Below are 23,500 nucleotides of genomic sequence, written 5' to 3' on the forward strand. Positions count from 1 at the left end.
TTATGACTTCCTGCTGGATTGACTGCAGGCAAACACCCTCAGGCAGCTGATGGTGAGGCCAGTATACCTAGCCTCCAGAGGGATAGGATGAGACCGGTCCTCTTGATTCTCAGAAAGTGAAGGGGGGGCCTTGTCTACCAGGCCTCTAGAACTGGGGCCTCCACCGTTGGCAACTTCAAGCCTGGAGGACTTCAACTCCCAGAATTCTGGGTGTTGAAATCCACCAGGCTCAAAGTTGCCAAGGTTGGAGACCCCTGCTCTAGACGACTAGGGAAGGATCGGCCTACTGAACCTCTGGGCGACAGGGTGGCAGGGCAGTATCACTGAAGCATCCAGAAATTTGGCAACTTTCAATCTCACAAAAATCATGGGATCTGATTTTGGATGCATTCTGTAAGTTAGCCCACATGAGGTACCTTGGTCCAAAAATTGCTGCCCTATAATGCACTGTTTTGCCCAGTTAAAGGTTACAGACAGAAGAGTTTTAGTAGTAGATGGCAGAATTATTCATGCTGCGGTTGCACACATCTGCCCAAGGAAATACAGAGCTGGAGCAGAGACATCTCAGACACACACACCCGACACATTTCAGTGGCATCTAGAAATGTAAATGGACATACATACCTTCTGGCAAGCAGTGCCTGCCATTCCCATAGAACTTGGACTGACAGTGGCAGCAGAAGCCAGTGCTATAATCGGTGCAGAATGCATTTTGGGAGCACTGGCTATGGTAATCCTCACACGTTTCCACATTGGCAGTGCTGTATGTGAATACTAAAGGGAAAACATATGGTTACAAGGGAACAAGACAGTCTTTTCTGATTCGGTGCCACCGGTGGTTTGGAAGGACTCCTAAATTCCCAGCCAGCCTTTTTAGGTTGCACAAGGATGCTGTTCCACAACATCCTGGCCTACCCCACACCAGTCAATATTTGTCTCACAATGTGGGTGAGCAACATTCTCAGTGGACAGACACTTCCATAGGCAAGGCCAACATTTTCTATGTTTTCTCCCACCTCTTTGGAGAGTTTTCCTTATATTTTTAAAACACATTTGAAAGTTGTTCTTTTTATTGATTCTGAGGAATAGAGGCTTTTCTCTGATTGAAGAGCTAGTTGTGGTGAGAGGCTTCCATAACTTTTATGTTTTACATTGTATAAGTTTTACCTAATGAATTATGTATTGTTAGTAGGTTTTATGTAGGCTAGTTTATTTACTCCTTATAGTCAGCCAGATGTTCTGACTGGATTTTGCATTTTTATCAACCTATTAAATCCTTTCCAAGGACCTGGGATAGGCAGATGCGGATGTTTGTTGATATTATAGATATGGTCGCAAAATAGTTTTTATTTTACTTAAGAAGCAATGAGTGGAAACTAATCAAGGAAAAAAGCAAACTAGAACTAAGGAGAAATTCCCTGACAGTTAGAACTATTAATCAGTGGAACAATTTGCCTCTAGAAGTTGTATGAATGCTCCAATACTGGAAGTTTTTAAGAAGAGATTGGATAACCATCTGTCTGAAGTGGTGTAGGGTTTCCTGCCTAAGCAGGGGGTTAGACTAGAAGACCTCCAAGGTCCCGTCCAACTCTGTTATTCTGTTCTATTCTATTCTATTCTATTCTATTCTATTCTATTCTATTCTATTCTATTCTATTCTATTCTATTCTATTCTATTCTATTCTATTCTATTCTATTCTTACGGTCCATCATAAATCAGCCAGATGTTCAGACTGGATTTGGCATCTTTATCCATGTATCAAGTCCTTCCCAAGGATCTGGGATAGACAGAACCGATTATTTGATGGTGTTACTGTAAAGGTATCGTTGAAGGATGTAAGCTGTTCCAAGTAAAGATGCCTTTTGAAATTGACCAATGACTGTATCCAAAAGCAAAGCCAAAACATTATGACTTTATACTTTCTAATCTGCTCTTCTTTTTGGCAACTCAGACTATAAATTTCATCTAGAAAGTCTCCATCAAGACAGTGACCTGTTATTGTTTATCCAGAATGAGGAGTACTGTATTTTTTGGCAAAGATCTTTTTCCCCTTTTATTCTTTATAAAAGGAAATCCTGAAATGTTCCTGAACATATTCTGAAATGTTTTGATATTACAATAAAGGTTTGAACTTAATTTAAAAAATAACTGTTAGTGGAATGAACAACTGATGATACTCTTCAGATGTGCTGGACTTTACTTCCTGTATCCCAAATCAGCTTAGGAATGATGTAAAATTTGTCCAGCACTTCCCATCAATCAAATGGAAAAGCTAGATTAGGGTAGTTTACCTCATCCATGCCATGCATAAACTGAGCTGCTGTGTCTGTGTGTCCATCATTCATAGTTCAATTCATACAAAATGAAGCAATAGATGTTGCTAACTGGAATACACATTAGGAAACTTATCTTGCCCATATTTAAAGAGCTGGCAGCTCTTTCTGAACAATATGTAAAGTCTTACTCATTTCTACACAGTTCATCCTTACTTGAGACCTGGATATTTGAGGAGAACATTCTCCCTTAGAAGCCAGTCAAACCTTCTGAAGTCCTCTTTAAGGATCTTGCCATTCCGTGAAATTAAGCTCTCCTCAGTATAAAGGTTATATATAAAGCTGGTCTATATGTAATTTTGATAAGTTTTTGCTGCTAAGCAAAACAGCTGTTTTTCTTCTTTTGTTGTTGGCTCTGCAGTCTTTCATGGACTTTTTTTGGCCTCGCTTTAAAATTGATCTTATTTATGAATTTCTACAAAACATAACAGAGCCTTCAGAACTTTACATTTGAATCTTACCTTATAAGCATATCAATACAAAGATTTTATTCATTTATTTATATGACCTCAATCCCTGGGTAATTCTATGTAGTTTATGCCACAGAGTTAAAATACTGGAAAAATAACAGCTAACAACAAATAGTGAAGTCCAGAAGAGTAAATAATTCACATCGGTAAGGGGACAACTCAAACACCTATCCCACCAAAAATTACTTCTTGGGAGCACATCCCTCTAACCTACCCCAGGATCTGCAAAATGAAGAGATCTTTGTGGAAACCCAACAGGATCAGCTTCATACAGATCACAGGGAGCAAACCATTCCACAGGACAGGCATGGCTCTCTACATCTACTGGGTCCTAAAAATGATAAGGCTCGATAGCTGAGACCTGGAGGTTGCCAACTTTTCCAGATGTTACCAGTCATGCAGAAACAATAAGGAAAAGATAGTCTTATGGATAACCAGGATTCAAATCATGAAGGGCTTTATACGGTAGGTGACAAGAGTCCTGTGAATTGTATCAGGGAGCCCAGTGGTGGGTTCCTCCCGGTTCGGTCCGGTTCGGCTGAGCCAGTAGCGGTGACGATATGATGTCACTGAACCGGTTCTCCCCACCCCACCCCCCCACGTTATTCTTACCTTTTATTTGGTCCCACCCCCAATCTATTGCTACCTCCTGAGTCTCAGCTGATGACTAGAGGGAAAAAAACTGTTTAAACTCTTGCCGCGGGGCTTCAAAGGGCCCTCCTACAGCTGATCAGTGTTAAAAGAAAACAAATGAGTCGGGTCGTAAGTGCGAGGACTGGTCGTAAGTGCGAGGACCTTCCAGAAATGACTCTGGCCAGCTAGCCACACCCACCTAGTCACATGACCTCCAAGCCACACCCACAGAATAAGCCACGCCCACAGAACCAGTAGTAAAAAATTTAGAACCCACCCCTGAGGCAGCCCATCAGTAACCAATGCAGCTCACAGAGCAATGGTACCTATAAAATCTGTGCACCCTGAGCCTAAGTGGTCTTCAAGAGTAGAACCAAGTTGAGCATTACAATTATCTAAATGGGAGGTAATTAGGAGATGAATAGCTATAAGAACCGCCTCCCAATCCAAGTAAAGACATAGTCCTTTATGGACTATGGATGGATCCCTACAAGCAACTCACAGTTGCTCATTGAGGAGGAAGATAGTAAATCATTGTAAAAAGCAGGTCCTTGAAACTAAAGCTAGTTTAGCAATAGCAGTAGCACTTAGACTTATATACCGATTCCCAGTGCTTTACAGCGCTCTCTAAGTGGTTTACAGTGTCAGCATATTGCCCCCAACAATCTGGGTCCCCATTTTACCCACCTCAGAAAGATGGAAGTCTGAGTCTACCTTGAGCCTGGTGAGATTCAATCTGCCAAACTGCTGGCAGCCGGTGATCAATAGAAGTAGTCTGCAGTACTGCACTCTAATCACTGCGCCACTACGGCTCTTATAAGTTTAGGCTTTAAATGGTTAGGCTTTAAGCCTGTTCCCACCCCTCATCTACACCCTTACAGCATCTAAGCCCCAGGACAGAATTTTTACATCAACATTGTTTAGCCTGAGACTGAAATGTAAAGCCGGGCATCATCTGATGTTATGCCAGCAGATGACCTGGCCCATTGGCCTGTTGAATAAACAAATTAACAGATCATTACAAATCAAAAGCATGTGGCCGGGGACTATTGTTAATGGTGATCTAAAGGAAGTGTCAAAGCTGTGTTTAACCATGCACATATTTATTTTCTCCATGCTTCAGGGTTTCATTGGATTGAGAGTGGTCTCCTTGGGGAGAATCTTTGCTAAATAGAAATCTGCATTATTCATAAATAATCCAATAGCAAAAAGCGTGGCCTGCTAAATGCTTGGCACCCACAATACTCAAATTCAGCTGGCATTAAAAGCTGGAGGCTTACTGAGGTGGGGGTTATTGTTGTTTTTTGGTAAGCCACCATTTGAAGATTCCCATCATCTCCCGTCAATCATCTGGAGTGCAAAGCCTAGGCAGGAGTGTCAAACTGGTGACCCGCAGGCCGGATATGTCACGTGCAGGCCACACCCACCCCAGCCCCGCGATGGGAAAAAACGTCACAATACATCACATGACAGCAGTGTGACATCACGAGTTTGACACCCATGGCCTAGAGGGTGAAAAAGGGAGTTAACTGCAGTACATCAGTGAACTGATTGCATATAGAGCCATTTTGGCACAATGGCTAGAATGCAGTATTGCAGACTAATTCTGTATTCCCACTGTTTGATCCTGACTGGTTCAAGGCTGACTCAGCCTTCCATCCTTCCAAGGTCTGGTAAAATGAAGAACCAGATTGTTGGGGGCAATATGCTGACTCTGTAAACCACTTAGAGAGGGCTGTAAAAGCACTGTGAAGTCTAAGCTATATAGCAATAGCTATTGCTAAGTGCTATTGCTATATAGAGGATGATATTAGTGCAATTAAGACTGGAATATAACTATTTGTGCTACAGCATTTCCCAGCTGCTGGGTGTCCTCTTTCATGATGCAAAGAGTTATAATCAACCTCCTCTCTCTCTAAATGAATAATTTTCAACAGCCAACATGCTAAATATCAACAACCTGGCTTGTTCTATGTCCCCATGGGCTGCTACTCTTGTCAGCAATCAGGGCTTCCTAGACGTTTGCATGTTTGTTCATCTGTATATTTGCCTGGTCTCCTAGATCACTTCAGTCATGACTGACCTAGGTAGCTTATATCCCTAATATACAATAACACGGTTAAAACCCTAAACATAGTAAGAACAATAGTTATTTCAAATCATACTGTGCCAAGGAACAATGGCCTAGGATACTCAATCCCTGAGGGGTTTTGAAGGTAACAGTCACTACTTTGAACTTCGTGCAGCATTAGCAGTAGTTTCAAACATGATTTAGAGATCAGAAGTTCATGAGGACTAGGTTATTAGGAAGTCTTGTGAACTTACCATCTGGGTTGAAACTAACATCCTCATTTATACCAATGACCCGTCTCCTGGGGCTGAAGGGAGGAGCATGATCTGGGAAGCTTTCAAGGATAACTTCACCTTCTGGGTAGACTGGAAAGGGTTCTGTGTCTAAAGGGGAGCCTCTCTTATCTTCTTGAGACAGTAGGGCATCTTTATTGCCAGAGCGTCCCAGCAGGGTGGCAGTGACCGCCTCAATTGGGCTCTCATACACTGTAGATAAGGACAGAGTCCTTTCTGCAGAAGATGGTGCAGATGGTGCTTCCTCTACTGGGTATAAGGAGATAGAATCCAGGACAGAATAAGAGGGAGGATGTCTAGATGCTGGGTAATGAAATGCAGACTCCAGTTCTAAATCCTGTTCAGCACCAGAAGGCCTCGGCTTGCTATGATCTAATTCATCGTGGAGATTTGGTCCGGTGCTAGCTCCCATTTCAGGAGCCAGTTTAGTGGGGCTTACAGGCAAGTACTCAAAGTCATCTTCAGTCCCATCATAGAAGGGATCTACATAATCAAGTGTTAAGTCAGGATATTCAGACTCCAAGGCACTGTGGTAAACAGAGCTGCTCTCTGGGTTTCTTGGAAAAGGAGAAAGCTTCCCACCCACTGCAGCCGGGACCACGTTATCCAATGGGGAGGTGCTGCCAATGTGGAAGGCCCATAGACCTGGGATCCCTGCATTGCTGATCCTGCATGGAGACAGAATAAAAGTTAGATCCAGACATGGCAAGAACTGAGTATTAAATTTACTAAAATAAATAACACTCGCTTTCCTCACCCATAAAAAATGGGAGGATTGTCTGGATTACAAAGAATATAGTACTGGGGTTCTGTCTAATCTTTTTTTTTTCAGAGGTGGAAAGGAAATACAGTCCTCTTCCTATCAGATAAATATATATATATACCTTATGGAGTGGCAATGCACACTGAAAGGCAGCATGCACACAAACACAGACCCACATAACACATACATTTTCACATACAAGAAGCTTTCAATCATTTGATTTCCAACAGTAGGAACCACACTCTCCATCCAAAGAAAGAGTAACAAGGGATGGGTGCCCAAAAAATCAAAAGGCTCTAAGAGAAGGAACCAAACCATGAAGGAACCAAACCATGGATGACCTAGTCTTCCATCTTATTTTCCTCAGGGCTCACCCAATTGTTATTGGGTACTGGAATGGGAAACTCTAGTTTATTTCTCATTAGGGAAGACTGCTAGCACAAATAAAGCACAGCCTAATACACAAGGCTTTTATCTAATAAATTATGGTACAAGCAGGAAGAGAAATAAGGAACGAATAGGAAGACTGAGACAACCTAAAAATCTCTTTATGCTTTGGAAGTGAATATCTGACATATAGTACAGTCCTGGAATCATAATTATATTCATTCATTCATTCATTCATTCATTCATTCATTTCAAAATTTATAGATTCTCTACTTCCATAAAAATCTGCTGCAGAGGACAGACTTTTGAAGATACACTTGCTTAGAGAGGCCATAATGTTGCCTCACATCATTCCCAAGCAGGAAAACTCATTTGTCCAAGAATTGTATTTGATCCCTGTCCTCTTTACTTTCAGAAGGATGAGGCACAGCTCTTGAGCTTAAATCAAATGAGGATTTGATTATTATTTTCAATAATGTTTCTAAATGTGCACTTTTACATTTATTTATTTATTTATTTATTTATTTATTTATTTATTTATTTATTTATTTATTTATTTATTTATTTATTAGTTTGATTTATATGCCGCCCTTCTCCGGAGACTCAGGGCGGCTTACAATGCTTTTAAGCAATAGCCTTCATACTTTTGTATATACCTGCTTAGGAGGGCTTTTGGCCCCCCTAAGAGGTGTTCTATTTTATACAAAGTCAGCTTATTGCCCCCACAAACCGGGTCCTCATTTTACCTACCTCAGAAGGATGGAAGGCTGAGTCAACCTTGAGCCTGGTGAGAATTGAACTCGCAGTAATTGCAGGCAGCTGGCAGCTAAATACTACTTTAACAGTAGTTTAGTCCACTGCACCACCAGGCATTTTCTTTTTAAGTTTAAGCATTCTTTCAGTTTAAGCATTTTCTTTTGTTCTTGTTGACGACCTTGAACATCCATTTGAGGTAGAAGACAAGGTACATATCAATGAATATGAACAGCTATTAACAATGAAAAGAAACGTAATGGACATTTCTCCAACCACAGTCCTGGATCATATTACTAACTACAGTAGTAGCTGCAGGCCTCATTAAGGAGAAATATTGGCATGGGAGGCAACCATCTGATCTGGATTAGTCATGCAACTGAGCAACCATATAGCACAGATGCAACTGGATTCCAAATTGTAGGGAGGAATCAACGTTAATGTGTCCACTGAAGTTTACTGGAGCATAGGCTAGTTGAAGGCATCAGGAAGCAAAGAAGCAAATATTTGCATTGTAAATGTGGAAAGAGAAAAATCACAGAAAGTTTAAAAAATCATCGGCCACATGATTATCCAGGGAGAGGAGTGTTTGGGAAGGCAGGAAAGAATCAAGGGAACATCTGATATGAGGCCACGGTCAGGAGGAAATGTAGCTAGAAATGTGACCATTGCTGAAGGAAGAAACGTACAGACACAAGGGCTATTGGGTTTCCTACCCATACTTGGGTTAAGCAGACAACTAGATACAATTAACTGCTACAATATGGGTGGGTGGTATCGGCTAAGCAGGGAGAGATTGACTTTGTATGTATGGTATGTGTAGTTGTTCCTTTTGCGCTCATTGTGCAAAAGTTGGACTAACATTTGTATCATAAAATAACTGGTTAAATATTTAGATGTGAGCTCCTAGCCTATCTAAACAAATAAAATATCCTTTGTAAAAGTTTATTTAGCAGCCGCTCATTTGCCATTATTTATGCAGATGCTTCTCAAGCCAGCCAGATCCAAGAGAGGGAACAGCTGGCTTTTGATAGTGGGAATTATATATGGCAGCTGTTCTTTTACAAGCTTGACTCCTTGCAGTGGTCATGTTTCAGTGAAAAAAATCTAAACTTTCACCTCCCGTTCTCTCCTCAAGCATTTTAATGCTATCTTAGGCTGCTAGGAAGTTTGAACTGCTAGAAAATATGTACTTCTTAATAAGAGATTACAATAGATTGCTTTGACCTTCCTTGAAAACAATGTTTCCTGTTCTAACACTTTCCAGATATAATGGACTATAAACCCCATCATTTCTAGCCATGATTAGTGATATGGAGCTGGGAATGAAACAGAACCAACATGTCAGAAGGGCACCCTCAGAAGACGTTTTATTTTTATCCGATAGATCGATAGATAGAAAACCCGATAGATGTCATCCATTTCTCAACCTTGGTAACTTTCAGATTTGTGAATTTCAACTCCCAGAATTCCCAGCCAGCAAATCAACACACATACATCCTGATGGCCACCATGGATGGTGTGTGTGTGTGTGTGTGTGCGTGTGTGTGTGTGTTTAACTCAGACAGAAGCCTAGAGCAAACCTGTTTTTAAAAGTTGCAAGGGGACGAGCAAATGTGCACAAATTTGCTCCTTTCCGTAATATATTTTGCTTCTTCTAGACACAGTAATAACTAGCTCATTTGTCAATGAAAATTCTTTGGATACTGGATCTTTACTCCATATCAATGTTTTGGATTACTTGTAATAATAGTATCTCACCTGTGGATGATACCAAGTTATAGAAGATAATGACAATTTACTAGGAAAGCAACAACTCTGTCTTTTCATACTAGATGAATGGCAAAAAATAGCAAAAGAGATTCATAATATGCAAAAAGTTTGAAAATGGTCATAGATAGTCAATTATCAGAGATAATCTATGGTGGTTTCCCAACTTTGGTAATTTCCAGACATGCAGGCTTCAAATCCCAAAAGTTCACAGTCAGCATGGCAATGAATGAGAACTGTGGAAATCCATACACCATTCTGGAAGTTCTCACAAGATCTGGAAGCTGCCACAATTGGGAAACCTTTCTAGCAGATTCTGCTAGGGATTTGGAATAGATAACTTCTGTAAAGTTTCCAGTTCTATGATTCCATGATAAAAAGAACCAGGATGCCAGACTACATGAGCTTTAAGTCTGATCTAGTAAAGTTCTTTTTATGATCTTTAGTCTATAAATCTTTTCCAAACCAGTTTGCTTGCTGAAGATCCCTTCTATAGAGGCAAAGGATTGTATTTGTGCCAAATTTGCCTTTACTTTGGCTCTAAATCAAAAACATTCCTGTTTGCCCAGGGATTGTAAATATTACGCTTAACCTAAATAAATCTTGACCAGTTGATTGATTTTGTTTGCTGGTTTCACAGTCGTTATGCCTTATATTATTTTCATTACTGCTATTAACCTGTATTTGCTTTGTATAATTTTATGAATGTCCTGGAATCTCTTATGGATGATGAGGACACAGTATATAAACATCTAGAGTAAATAAAAATAGAGGAATGAGACAGAGGATTCTAGGATTCATAACCGATGATTAACCACGGGTGTTACATATTGAACACAGTTGGGCTCATGTTTACTCTCCATGAATCAAAAATGTACTGAAACATTCCAATGGCAGTGCACTGCAAATGGCAGAGTGTTTCTTAGGACAGATTTACCTTCATATATAGTTAGCCACTACCAGAGGTGAACTTCACATACTGTAGCAACCAGTTCGCCCAGCACCGGAAATGTGGGTGCTCGCTTCGCTCGTGCGCACACCATCTGCATATGCATGCGACGTCAAACAACACGGCAATTCGCTCACGTGCGACATCCACGCATGTGTGTGGTACAGAGGTGGGTTTCAGCAGATTCTGACCAGTTCTGGAGAACCAGTAGCAGAAATTTTGAGTAGTTCGGAGAACCGGTAAATACCACCTCTGTCTGGCACCTCCCCCAACTATTCTCTGCCTCTTGAGTCCCAGATGATCGGGAGGAAATGGGGATTTTGCAGTATCCTTCCCCTGCCACGCCACCAAGCCATGCCCACCAAACCACACCACGCCCACTAAGCCACACCCACAGAACCAGTAGTAAAAAAAATTTGAAACCCACCACTGGTGTGGCATCAAAAACACAGTGATATAGGATGGGATTGCACCTGAGCGGGTGGACAGGTAGGCGGTGGGAGGGGGCAGGGGCAGGGACCCCACCCCACCCACAGGTCGCCACTACCGGTTTGCCCAAACCGGTACGAACTGGGTAAATACCCCCTCTAGCCACTACCACTGAACTGGTGTAGTGATTAAGATGTTAGGCTGGCAGCCGAGATTCAATTTTTAGTCCACTCTCAGCCACGGAAGCTCACTGAATGACTTTGAGCCAATCACACACTCACACCTCAATCCACTCACAGGTTATAGGGAGAAATAGGAGTAGGGAGTGTTATGCACACTGCCATTATCTCCTGAACAAAAGGCAAAATTTAAATCTAAAAAAAACAAGCAAATAAATAAATTAAGTTTAAGGTAGCACAACATCTCAAATTGAAAATCTGAATGCATCCCATCTAAAAAAATACTATTGTTGGCAAAAGAAAAGAAAGGAAAGGTACCAGAGAAAATGCTAGTCTGTTGTAAGAGGCATGAGATGTATTTCTCACATTGTTAGAAATGAGAGTAATTGGCAGGTGTCAAAAAAAATGCCTTTGTAGCAGCACAACTCACCTTCTTATATGGGCATACAATATCAGCGCATGAATAAAAAGGACAAGGACTGATCACGCTGCTGTGACTGCCATCTTGTTTTCATGCCTGCACATTCACGCCATACCATGTAGACACCACTAGTGCACCAGTACATAAATATTGGATAAAAGTCAATAAAAGGGAGCAAAGTGCAGCTGGACATCCAGGCTTCCTGTTTTATTTAGATGTTTGTTTATGAAATCTACAGCCCACTTTATTATTAAAAGCAATCCCAAAGTGGGATTCAAATCGTTTCAGGCAGCTCTCTTCTCACTTAGCCTCAGCCATCAGGAACACTGTGCAAGGAGCAGCTCATTTACTTCCACTGTAAGGAGGCAGAGGCCTTTTTACACACCACAAAGTACTCCTGGGTTTCAGCCAAAGAAGAGAGTTTTGCTCCATTCCCCCCCCCCCAGAACCTTTCAGATCAAGATTGAGCTAAATGTTTTCTCTCCAATCTTGTTTCCTTTCACTATCCAAATCTTTAATGATATCAATATATCCCTAAGTGGCAGATTATAGAAGTGTAGGAAGTTAGCATCCATTCCCCTCCTAGAAGAATGAAATATTCTGGGAAATATTAAAAAGGCAGAATATCATATTTCCTTGGATGAGAAAAGGAGAATCATGCTTTTAAAGACAAAGCAACTTCCTGCAGCTCTCCCCCCCCCCACCTTCAACTCCAGGGTTATGGGATTAAGACATGGCCTTCAGGACATGATAGGATTAGTCCTCTACCCATCTCACCACATGGCACATGGGAAGATTACATCACCCAGCACGACTCAACCAAGCCTGGGACATAGACAGCGTACAAAGGTAGCTAATACCCCCGCCCCCTAGGAGTCTGACAGCCAATGGGATACATTTCTTTTACAGGAACAGGAAACTCTAAGGCAGGGCCCAAGAGAGGGTATCTCTCTCTCTCACACCCATGTGCTTTTTTGCCCAGGATCTCAAACCATATGGTCCTGTCCACTCCACCATTAAACCATCTTTCCAAGCAGCTTCCATGTTTCCAGTGTCTTTCTCCCCACTTGGAACTGAACCCAGATGGACATTTCTTCCAACAGAAGCCATGGAGATGACTTCAGAGAAGGCAACCAGAAGCTGTTAGAAGAACAGCAGGTGCAGAAGATGCACATGTTAAGCTGGGAGGTGGAGAGAGAATAGGAGAAAGAGATGGGCATTCTCCTGACTCCTTAGGGTAGGGTTGTCCTAAGGCGGGCCGCAGGCCAGATATGTCACACACTGGCCATGCCCATGCCTGGTTTGGTGAAGGGGGGAAAAGTCATGATACATCACATGACGCTGCTGTGATGATGCAAGTTTGACACCCCTGCCTTAGGGTATAAGGGAGCGGGGGAGGGGGAGAAACGTAGTCAGATTTGCAAGATCCTTTTACTAGAGCCTATCTCAACAGAATTCTAATGGACCCTGTGGAGCAGTGGTGGGTTCCTCCCGGTTCAGCCCGGTTCTCCCGAGCCGGTAGCGGTGACAATACGATGTCACCTGCCCCCCCCGCGCCCCCCCACCCCCCGTGTTATTCTTACCTTTTATTTGGCCCCACCCCCAATCTATTGCTGCCTCCTGAGTCCCAGCTGATGGCTAGAGGGAAAAAAACTGTTTAAACTCTTGCCAGGGGGCTTCAAAGGGCCGCCCTACAGCTGATCAGTGTTAAAAGAAAACAAATGAGTAGACAGGTGCCTGCAAAAATACATGAGTAGATCAGTGCCTGCAAAAATAAATGGGTAGATCGGTACAGCTCTGCAAGCAGTTAAAAGCCTGGTAGACCAGTACCTCTGTTAAATCCTAAATAATTGTCACATGACCATCAAGCCACGCCCACAAAATAAGCCACGCCCACAGAACCGGTAGTAAAAAAAATTTAGAACCCACCCCTGCTGTGGAGCCTTAATCAGGTCTACTTTGTAGGACTGACACAAACAATACTCAAATGGAAAGCCTCATAGCAGTTACTTACTGATAGAGGTTTTTGACAGATTGTTCACTGCTGGTGATGCTGAGGTAAGGTCCTTCCCTCCGTTGGTAATCCCCTCTGCTGAAGCCAACTCGAGCTGGGAGCTCCAAGTGGACATTATAAGATTCCTTGGGACGTGTTCCAAAGAACTGGAGCCCATCTTCAGGATAGAGGAAAAGAGCATAGGCATCTGCATCATTGTAGGCTAAGACAGCCTGGAAGGTGTTACGCTGCAAAGCATAAAAAAAAAGAAAACAAGGGGATTAAATTCTGACATCCCTAAAGAAGAGTGATAGGTAAATTAAACCTGGGTTAGTCCAAGAGGACAACATGTCCCAAAGGTGTTTTTTCCAAAGGCACCTGGACTTTGTTTTTCCTCGAAGATGTTTCACTTCTCACCCAAGAAGCTTCTTCAATTCGGACTGAAGTAGAATTAGCAGCTTCTTGGATGGGAAGCGAAATGTCTTCAAGGAAAAACAAAGGAAGTCCAGTTGCCTTTTGAAAAAGCACCTCTCAAACAACCCCGACCTGGATGACTGAGAATCTCCATAGGCAAGAGTACAAACATCATTAAGGGAGCAAGATGTAATTTTGTGGTTACAAGTACAAACATCAAATTCAGATCTTCCTTTTCTCATCAACTCGCTCCATGACCTTACTCCTAGAATCCTGCATATCTTGCATCTGCAATACAAGGGAAATTATACTACCTCACTTCACAGGGCCATTGTAAAGATTTATGTGGAGGAAAGTTTATTCAGTTCTTTGAACTCTTGTTCTTCAAAACATTTTAATAACTCTGCTCTCTGCCCCCATTTTAATTAAGAAATTAACCCATTCCCTCTTTTTTTATCTGCAATTCTGTATTACGGGTTTTTTCCCTTGCATTCTGTTTGTCCCTGGGAAAGCTAATATGAACTACTGACGTCACTCCTACACTTATCATTTAGTTTAATTTTCTGGGTTTGCACAACTCATTAAATTAATATGTCCTCTAGATGCAGCGGGCCTACAGTTTCAAGTGTTTCCAGCTTGCACACTACACACCGGATTAAGAGAAGATACTATAAATGCTGAATGTATTGAAAATAAATACAATCATTTATTTTTTAAAAAAATTAATTAAGAAGTAAGATCTCTGTAATTAATCATGAAGGAGATTTCCCTTCCACTTTTTTTCCACCCAGATCTCAAGCCCTTATAAAGTTGCCTTGCCATAATTTATCTTTCTGTCCTCCTGTTTTATCTTCCTGGCCTTTAGTACGTTTCTTTTTTCCCAGCTACAAGGGAAAAATATTTTCCTCTTTTTCGTAATCACCCACTTGGGAATCAGAAGAGAGATTTCGATTTCAGGAAGAGTTTCCATCCAGGCCAAAAACAGAAGTGAAAGCTGCAAAGCTTGATAACCAAAAAAGGGAGAAGACTTTACTCATATTTGCAGCATAAAATTCACAACTCAAATCCTCAGGTGGACAGGATTCTGTGACTGAATGAGGAGAAGCTAAATCTCAGGCTTTGCCTGTGTAACCATGGGCCTTACCATTGAGCCATGTCATCTCTCTCTCTCTCTCTCTCTCTCTCTCTCTCTCTCTCTCTCTCTCTCTCTCTATATATATATATATATATATATATATATATATATATATATATATATATATATATATAAATGGCTGTGCGTGTGTGTGTGTGTGTGTGTGTGTGTGTGTGTGTGTGTGTGTGTTCCAGCATAACTCTGGAATGCCTTGAGCAATTTCAACCAAACTTGCTAAACAGATGACTTACTCCCTGGAAACAAATACTGTGGGGGTAAGACACCCCTAACACCCCTCGGGGGAGGGGGGTGTTCTGTTAAGATACAGCCTGTTGTGCCTTAAAATGGCTTCTACTTTACTGCCTTAAAATTGCTTCTACTGTACAGCACAGTGGAGTTGCCATGGTACCAGCTTCACAGTACTCCATAAGGGTGCTCCCTCTGGTAAGAGGGAAAATCCAAGATTAGAAATTATGTTTGGTCCGGACATTTTCAATAAGGTTTCGATTATTCTTGAGGACAAATGTATGGCCATGATCAATAAAACATTACTGCAACTCAGCCTGCCTGCACTACTACAAGATCAACATGACGTACTTCACGCAGATTACATAGAAGAGAAGAATTAGAAGAGAAGATACAACATCGAACAGCTTAGTGCATATATCGCGGACAAGAAGCCAATTCTAAATCAAGATCAGAAAAAAGCATTCCAAATGATCATGGATCAGCTAGCAAAACAACAAGGTGGTATTATTTTACTTGACACTTCTGGGGGCACAGGGAAAACATTTTTAACTAATTTAATTCTCACTAAAATCAGGGCTCAGGGTGAAGTTGCTCTTCCTGTCTGATACAGGATTGGGATAAATAAATACCCGGGCAATGCCGGGTTATCAGCTAGTTCAAAGGTGAAATCTACTTACCTTCTCTACCCGTTCGGAAGTATGCACGCATCATATGCAATTTTCAAAAACAGGTTACTTTCTGGTTAAAGCCAGGAAGTAATGACGTCTGGACAGGTGGACGGAGCTTCATGCTGCGGTCGCTACTGGTTCGCTGAACCACCCACCGCCACCCCTACCAGTTCACCCAAACCGGTGCGAACCAGTAGCATTTCACCCCTGAGCTAGTTCCTAAATGAAGAGAAGCACTAAACAAGAACCACTAAACAATACTATGAACATGTGAAGAGTTTTGTAAGGAACCACAGAACAGGTGAAATTTTTCAACGTATGTACCTACCTGCTACATCTTATCTGAACAGCCATGGAGACCTTTCTCCAATAGTATCTTATACGTTACAGAATAACTGCATAACTCCTGATCTCCCCTAACAATTTGGTAAGGAATCTGGGCATTGTAGTTCAGCATCCCTTGGGATTGTGGACCTTCTAACATCCCTGACCCAATGCAAGCAAGCCAGGTTGCATTTAAAAATATACATCTGGAGACCTGGATGGCTCCCAAGAATACAGAAATTGGACATCCCTAACGAAATTAGGAAGCTTCTGGCCAAGATCTTTTTCGTTCCCTTCTCAAAACATTGCTTTATAAGTGCTAAGTAAATAAATAAAAAAGATAGTATCTCTTGACATATTAATCCAAGGGTTGAACACAGCCCAAATTAAGCATTGAAAATCTAGCCATTTTAGAAAAAGCTTTCTGTTCATGAAAGAGCAGATGCTGAGCTCCATAGCAACTTCAGTCATATAAATTATTTTTAGTATTTCATTGTCCGTGACAACTATTTTTCACTTGCCTCAAGTAGTCATAATTTTAAAGCATAAAAAACTATCCAGGAAATGACAGACCAATCAGCTTGACATCACTAGCTGGAAAAAGCTGGAGGGAATTGCTAACACTTTTGGAAGATAGACTCAAGATTCAGAAGGATCTTGACAGACTTGAACATAGGGACCTAGCCATCAAAATGCAGTTCAGTGGTGAGAAAAGTAAGGTCCTACACTTAGGCAGGCAAAACCAAATGCACAGGTATAGATTCGCTCAGCAGCAGGAAAGAGAGATCTAGATGTTCTAGAGAATCTAGATGTAAGAGGGATCTAGATGTTCTAGAGGACAGCCACTTAGGTATGAGCCAGCAGTGTGTTGTGGCTGCCAAAAAGGCCAATGGAGTCCTAGGCTCTATCAAGAGAGGGATAGCATCAACTTAAGGAGAAGAGATAGTACCACTTTATATTGCACTAGTGAGGCCACACTCGGAATACGGTTTCCAATTCTGGTCACCATAATACAAAAAGGTTGCTGAGATTCTAGAAAGAGTAGAAAGAGTAACAAAGATAATAAGAGATCTGGAGGCTAAATTGTACAATGAACAGTTAAGGGAACTAGTTGTGTCTAGTCGAACAAAGCGGACTGGGTTTACATGATAGTTATCTTCCAGTACTTGAAGGACTGTCATAGAGAAGAATGAGTTAACCTATTTCCCAAAGCAGGGGTCTCCAACCATGGCAACTTTTAAGACTTGTGGACTTCAACTCCCAGAGTTCCTCAGCCAGCAAAGAGGAACTCTGGGAGTTGAAGTCCACAAGTCTTAAAGTTGCCATGGTTGGAGACCCCTGCCCCAAAGCACATGAGAGTATGACAAGAAGCAATGGGTGAAAGCTTGTTAAAGAGAGATCCAACCTGGAATTAAGGAGAAATTTCCTAACAGTGAGAACAATTAATCAGTGGGATGTCTTGCCTCCCTCCATTGCTGGAGGTTTCCAAGAAAATATTGGGCAATTATCTGTCCGAGATGATATAAATTCTCCTGCCTTGAGCAGGGGTTTGAATTAGAAGACATCCAAGGTCCCCTCCAGCCCTATGATTTTATGATTCTAAGTAACCAGGGAAAGCCATTTGATTCCTCTAATCTCCAGAACACTATATGAGAATCTTTCCAAGCCTTGCCACCATCAATGATGGCAACTAGAGATTGTCAGAACATACTGACATTCAGAGTATTGGGAACCATTTGCTCTATCCGTCTAATGACAGAATTGAGTTTGTCCAATATTCAAGCTCAAAACCTTTGCATTCAAGGAAATCTTCTAATCCCTAGGTCTCTCTTCTCAACCAGATGTTCTTCAGATTTCTTGAATGACTGTATAAGAGTTGTCCCATAGGAAAGGATTCAGGAAAGAGACACAACCTAAAAATTATTACCATTTCTTTGCAAATTACCATGCCTGAGATCCCCAAAAGTCATACTGTATTCACATTTCACAATACTGTTTGTAGCCGAAGACAATGCCTCTCTTATATATATAAAAGGACACCAGTAATAAGATTATTCCCATATTATAGTTTAGAAATTGATTGTCTAATGCAGGGGTGGGCAATTGTGGCTCTTGGCTGTCTCAGGAATTCTGGGAGTTGAAGTCCACAGGTTGTAAAAGAACCACAATTGCCCACCCCTGATCTAATGGAACATGGATTCTTGAAGCTTGTTTATTTCCCAAGATATGTTTAAATCAGTTTCGGCATCCCATTGCCTGTCAGCTCAAGAATTCCTCCAGATCAGTTTTTCTTCAAACTTAGTAGCTTTAAGATGTGTAGACTTCAACTCCCAATGCTTGCTGAGGAATTCTGGGAGTTGAAGTCCACACATCTTAAAGTTGCGAAGTTTGCTCCAGATTATCTAATGGTCATACCTCAACATCCTAGGAAGTACTTCTCATTGTCCAACCAATTCTTGACCCATGTACAAAAGCCTGCTGTATATTTCAGCCCTAGCAGTGGAAACAATGCAAGAATCATCTCAGAAGACTCTTTAATGCCTGATGCATTTTCCTAGAGACATGGCTGCCAAGGGAAACAGATGTCTCCCCTGTCATCTGCTGGGAGGAGAATGGAGTGGAAGGAAACAGGCAGAGATACTGAATACAGCTTTATATGTGCCATATGGCTAGGCTAGTCTGTGCCTCATCTTACCACCTCAAGTACAGTGCAGTGTCCTACTTAAGAGTTAAAGCATAGTTTAACCCTATCTCAACTCAACCCCACACCCCAAGGGTGAATTGGCTTTTGGGCACAAAACCAAGACAAATTAGACAAATCATCTGATACTTTTCATGGGCCAAAAACTATCTTGAGCCAGCTCAGCTTCTTTCTTTTTTTTCCAATTTTGATTCAAACATCATCTTCCATTAAACAGTGTGTCGTCTGGGTACAAATATTTTGTGCAAATATTTTATACAATAACAGTTACAATTTAGAGTCATATTTATTATTTTATCTATTCTTAACTTAATGCTAATAGTAATATATACCATACCTAACGCTATAACAGTCCTCTTCTTAACTTATTTAACTTTATTAAAACATTTTCTCTATTTCACTCCTCTGCTTTTTTCTACTTTTGATATTTATTCTCTAACCATTGATAAAATAATTCCCATATGTTATAATAATCAAATTGTTCCTTCTCTTTAATTTCAAGTGTTAACCTATTCATTTCTGCACATTCTAATATTTTCCTAATCACATTCTCATCCATAAGGATCTCTTCATTTTTCCAATTTTGTGCAAATACAATCCTAGCTGCAGTTATTACGTGAATTATCAAATATACATTTTCTTTACTGTAAGTTTCTGGTAAAATCCCCAACAAAAATAATTCATGTTTCAGATCGATATGCTGTTGTATAACCCTATCTCAACTCAACCCCACACCCCAAGGGTGAATTGGCTTTTGGGCACAAAACCAAGACAAACTAGATAAATCATCTGATACTTTTCATGGGCCAAAAACTATCTTGAGCCAGCTCAGGTTCCCATCATCCTAACTCAAAACTATTTTCCATGGCACCTTGGAACCAAGGTTAAGCTCACCTAAAGGCTCCATCCCCTTTCATTCTTCCAGAACAGGACTATGATGTAGCAAACTAAGCAACTCATAAACTGTTAAGAAAAAGTCTTCTACAGTGCAGCTCTTGGACATGTGGGGCTCAAACCCTGCATTTTCTTCTTGCAAAGCAGGTACGCAACCACTGAGGGTTGGGTTGGCTTCTCTCAAAAAAGCATTGGCTAGAACAGGAGTCTCCAACCTTGGCAACTTTAAGACTTGTGGACTTCAACTCCCAGCTTTGCTGGCTGAGGAATTCTGGGAGTTGAAGTCCACAAGTCTTAAAGTTGTCAAGGTTGGAGGCCCCTGGGCTAGAGTTCTTTTAATGCTGGGGTGGTTTTTTTCCCTAACAGGAACAAGATATTGTAAAGTCATGGAAAGAAGTTTGTGGGCCTCAGCCATTTGCTCTCAGTGCTAACCAGAGATCAGGGAGGGGCTCTCATTTCGCAGATTCTGAGCATTTTCAGATGGCAAGCCTTCATCATTCCTGTCAGGGTTACAAAGGAGGGATTGTTGTCAAATGGCACATAGGCAGACATACAGAACTGCTGAGCTGTGTAAACAGGGCTAATTTGGGTGAGTTTGGGAGGGAGAGATTTGGGAAGGAAAAACACCGGGGAGTTAGAAACCTGGGCAAATAAGGCAGGGAGGGGGAAGGAGGGAATTTGGCACGAAGGCACTAAGACCAAGCAGGACACGATTCAGGGCCTGATCTGCTGGAGAAGCTCTGCAGAAATCTCTTTTGCCAAGAATGAAAAGCACGTAGGAATCCTGCCAGAAGCTGCTCCTCTGTAACTCTGGTGTACAGTACTGCTGAAGAGAACTCCCCTCCCCTCCCCCACCGTGGGTGGATCGTGCCCTTAGCAAACAAATGGAGGGTGAAAGAACAAACAAGGGTCACAAGGAAACCAATAGCTCGCTGAGAGCTTTAAAGGGGAAAATTGACAGATAAAAGGATCCAGGGGCTTAAGGGTCAAAGGGCAACAGCAAAGGTCAGTTGGATGCTGATTTACAAAGCCACTTTCAAAGGACTTTTGAGAATGGGTGACACAAAAGGGGCACATTCTACCACTCCTTCTGGAGGAACAATATTGTGGAGGAGGGGGGAAAAGGGGGACCAAAATTTGCCACCATACCCTGCTAGAAAACATATACCTGGTTAGTAATTCCCCTCCTGCACCTTCTATTGCAAATGTGTCTTCTGGTGACTCCTCCACTTGGTTCAACATACAAAGAGCCTCACGTTGGTCAGACCAAAGTATTTCTTGTTCGTAATTGCATTCCTGCTAATACCAACCAGATTCAAGGGAACCAGAGGTGGGTTTCAGCAGGTTCTGACCAGTTCTGGAGAACCGGTAGCAGAAATGTTGAGTAGTTCAGAGAACTGGTAGTAAAAATTCTGACTGGTCCCTCCCCCATCCGTTCCCTGCTTCCCAATTCCCAGCTGATCAGGAGGAAATGGGGATTTTGCAGTATCCTTCCCCTAGAGTGGGGTGGAAAAGGAGATTTTGCATTATCCTTCCCCTGCCATGCCCACCAAGCCACACCACCAAGTCATGCCACACCCACCAAGCCACACCCACAAAACCAGTAGTAAAAAAATTTGAAACCCACCACTGAAGGGAACCCACCAACAGGACTCTACCTTCAGTGGTGGGTTGCTACCGATTCACCCCAGATCGGGCAAACCGGTAGTGGCAGTGGCAGGAGGTTCCACCCACCCATCCGGACATCTCTGCGCATGTGCAGAAGCTTCTGTGCACACCCACGAGCAAACCAGTAGCGACGGGATTTGAATCCCACTACTGCTTAACTTTGAAGTTAAAATATAACCACCATGATCAGAAGCTACTGATAAACTCCAGGAATGTGTCTAACCCTCTTTTAAAACAATGCACATTGGGGAAAAAAATCACTGATATGCAGCAAAATGTCTTCTTTAACAGTAGAGTTTTTAAGAAGTATTTTTGTCCATCTTTCAATCTTCAGCTCCGATGGATGACCTGAGATTGGGCTAAAAATAAGCATCTCCTCTTTCGTTTTTCCTACATTTAGATGCTTATCATGCATCATTGTTAATTCTCCTTCTTCCAAACCAGAGGGACAGGCCATAGTACCAGGATCACATGCAACCTTAAACCCTTTGTCCATTGCACTGCAAAAATCCACTTTCCTGCCAATTTGAGATAGGAAACATAAAAACCATTAGAGCAGATCTAAAATGAGCCGAACATAATGTTGAAAACAAGCTTTCCTTTACACATCCTCCCATTTCAAAAAAACTCTAAAAGGAAAAGGCAATTCCACACACAGAGAGAATGGAATTCACTTTTCTCTCTGCCCTTGCTCCTCCAAGATCTGTGGAATACAACTCCTGGCTATAAACTGTTTCCCCATCATTGTTTTAAAAGCTCAGAAATCCCAAAGTCTTTCCTCATGGATTGGCATTCATTCTGTGGATCATTTATGTCTTTTCTTTTTGGACTGCAGCGGTCTGATTGCACCACAGACTCATATAGTGGCATTACATCGTCACAGCTACCATTTGTATTTATTTATTTGAGGATTGTTTATTGTCTTAATTCTTTAAAATGGTTGTAAAATTTTACTATCCTATAACTGTGAGCCAGTCAATTGGTTGAGTTGGATAACTATAGAAATTGAATGAATGAATGAGTGAATGAGTTAGTGAATGAATGAATGAATGAATGAATGAATGAATGACCAATTTTATTTCCAGCCCCTTTTAAAGACCTCCAATGTGAAGATTGTGCTTCGCACACCAGCTACACTCTAACCTAATTTATATTTACCCACTCAGCATTCTTTCTCTACATGCTCTACTAGCCAAAGTCCAAGCTCTCTTTCTGCTAGTGGTAAAGAAGCAATGACTGCAAGGTCACAGAAGAAATAGGCAGAAGACACGGCAGTTACTTAACACCATTTTCACCAGAGTTTGAAGATACACTTCTTAAGTCTAAGAAGAGGGCCCAGATTGTGTGTCCTCTTCTTAGACTTTGAAGGATGAAATGGGTTGAGAAAGATGTGAGCAAACAAAGCTGCTTGTCAGGGATTATTCCCGTCTTCTGTATTCATAATTTGTCTCAAAGCCACTTCAAACACACTCTGAGAATGCAAACTTGACGTTTCTACAGCAACTACATAAGCATTTGAACGGCATCAGGGCTTCTGGGGCTTGAACCTTTACCAGGGCATCTCTTTTCAACACCAAATCTAAAACTGGAATATAGAAACAAAAAAATAAAAATGAAGAGGATCCTAAGCAGGTGCAGAATGTCTATAGAGATTCTCAGTTATCCAGGTCGTGTTTGTCCCAAAAGTGCTTTTTCAAGAAGCAACTGGACTTCCTGATTTTTCTTTGAAGATGTTTCGCTTCTCATCCAAGAAGCTTTGGGGAAACAAAACAACCACTTCATTACCGCATGGCACAACATAGGAAAACAAATACATCAGGATTAGATTCAGATGTCCATCTGCATTTAAAAGACACAGGCCACTCTTTTGAAGACAACAAAGTCCACATTATGGACAGAGAGGACCACTGGTTTGAAAGAGGGTCAAAGAGGCCATCTATGTCAAAATTGAACAGCCTTCTCTTAACAGAGGGGGAGGGATATGACATCATCTATCTCCAGT

At 41.6% G+C, this 23,500-nt stretch overlaps 1 protein-coding gene across 1 annotated transcript in view; it reads right to left on the bottom strand.

Moving 5' to 3' along the window:
* Positions 1-23,500, bottom strand: part of NID2 (nidogen 2) — a 75,749-nt gene that overhangs the window by 42,974 nt on the left and 9,275 nt on the right. Inside the window, exons 3-5 of the mRNA XM_070931671.1 lie at positions 13,467-13,693; positions 5,763-6,469; positions 625-774 (exon numbers count right to left, since the gene is read on the bottom strand). Of these exons, the coding sequence (XP_070787772.1) occupies positions 625-774; positions 5,763-6,469; positions 13,467-13,693 (1,084 nt within the window). The remainder of the gene's footprint in view (positions 1-624; positions 775-5,762; positions 6,470-13,466; positions 13,694-23,500) is intronic.

Source organism: Pituophis catenifer, unplaced genomic scaffold (assembly GCF_029215685.1).
Source record: "Pituophis catenifer annectens isolate HBS135680 unplaced genomic scaffold, rPitCat1.0.hap2 SCAF_1, whole genome shotgun sequence".
NCBI lineage: Eukaryota > Metazoa > Chordata > Lepidosauria > Squamata > Colubridae > Pituophis > Pituophis catenifer.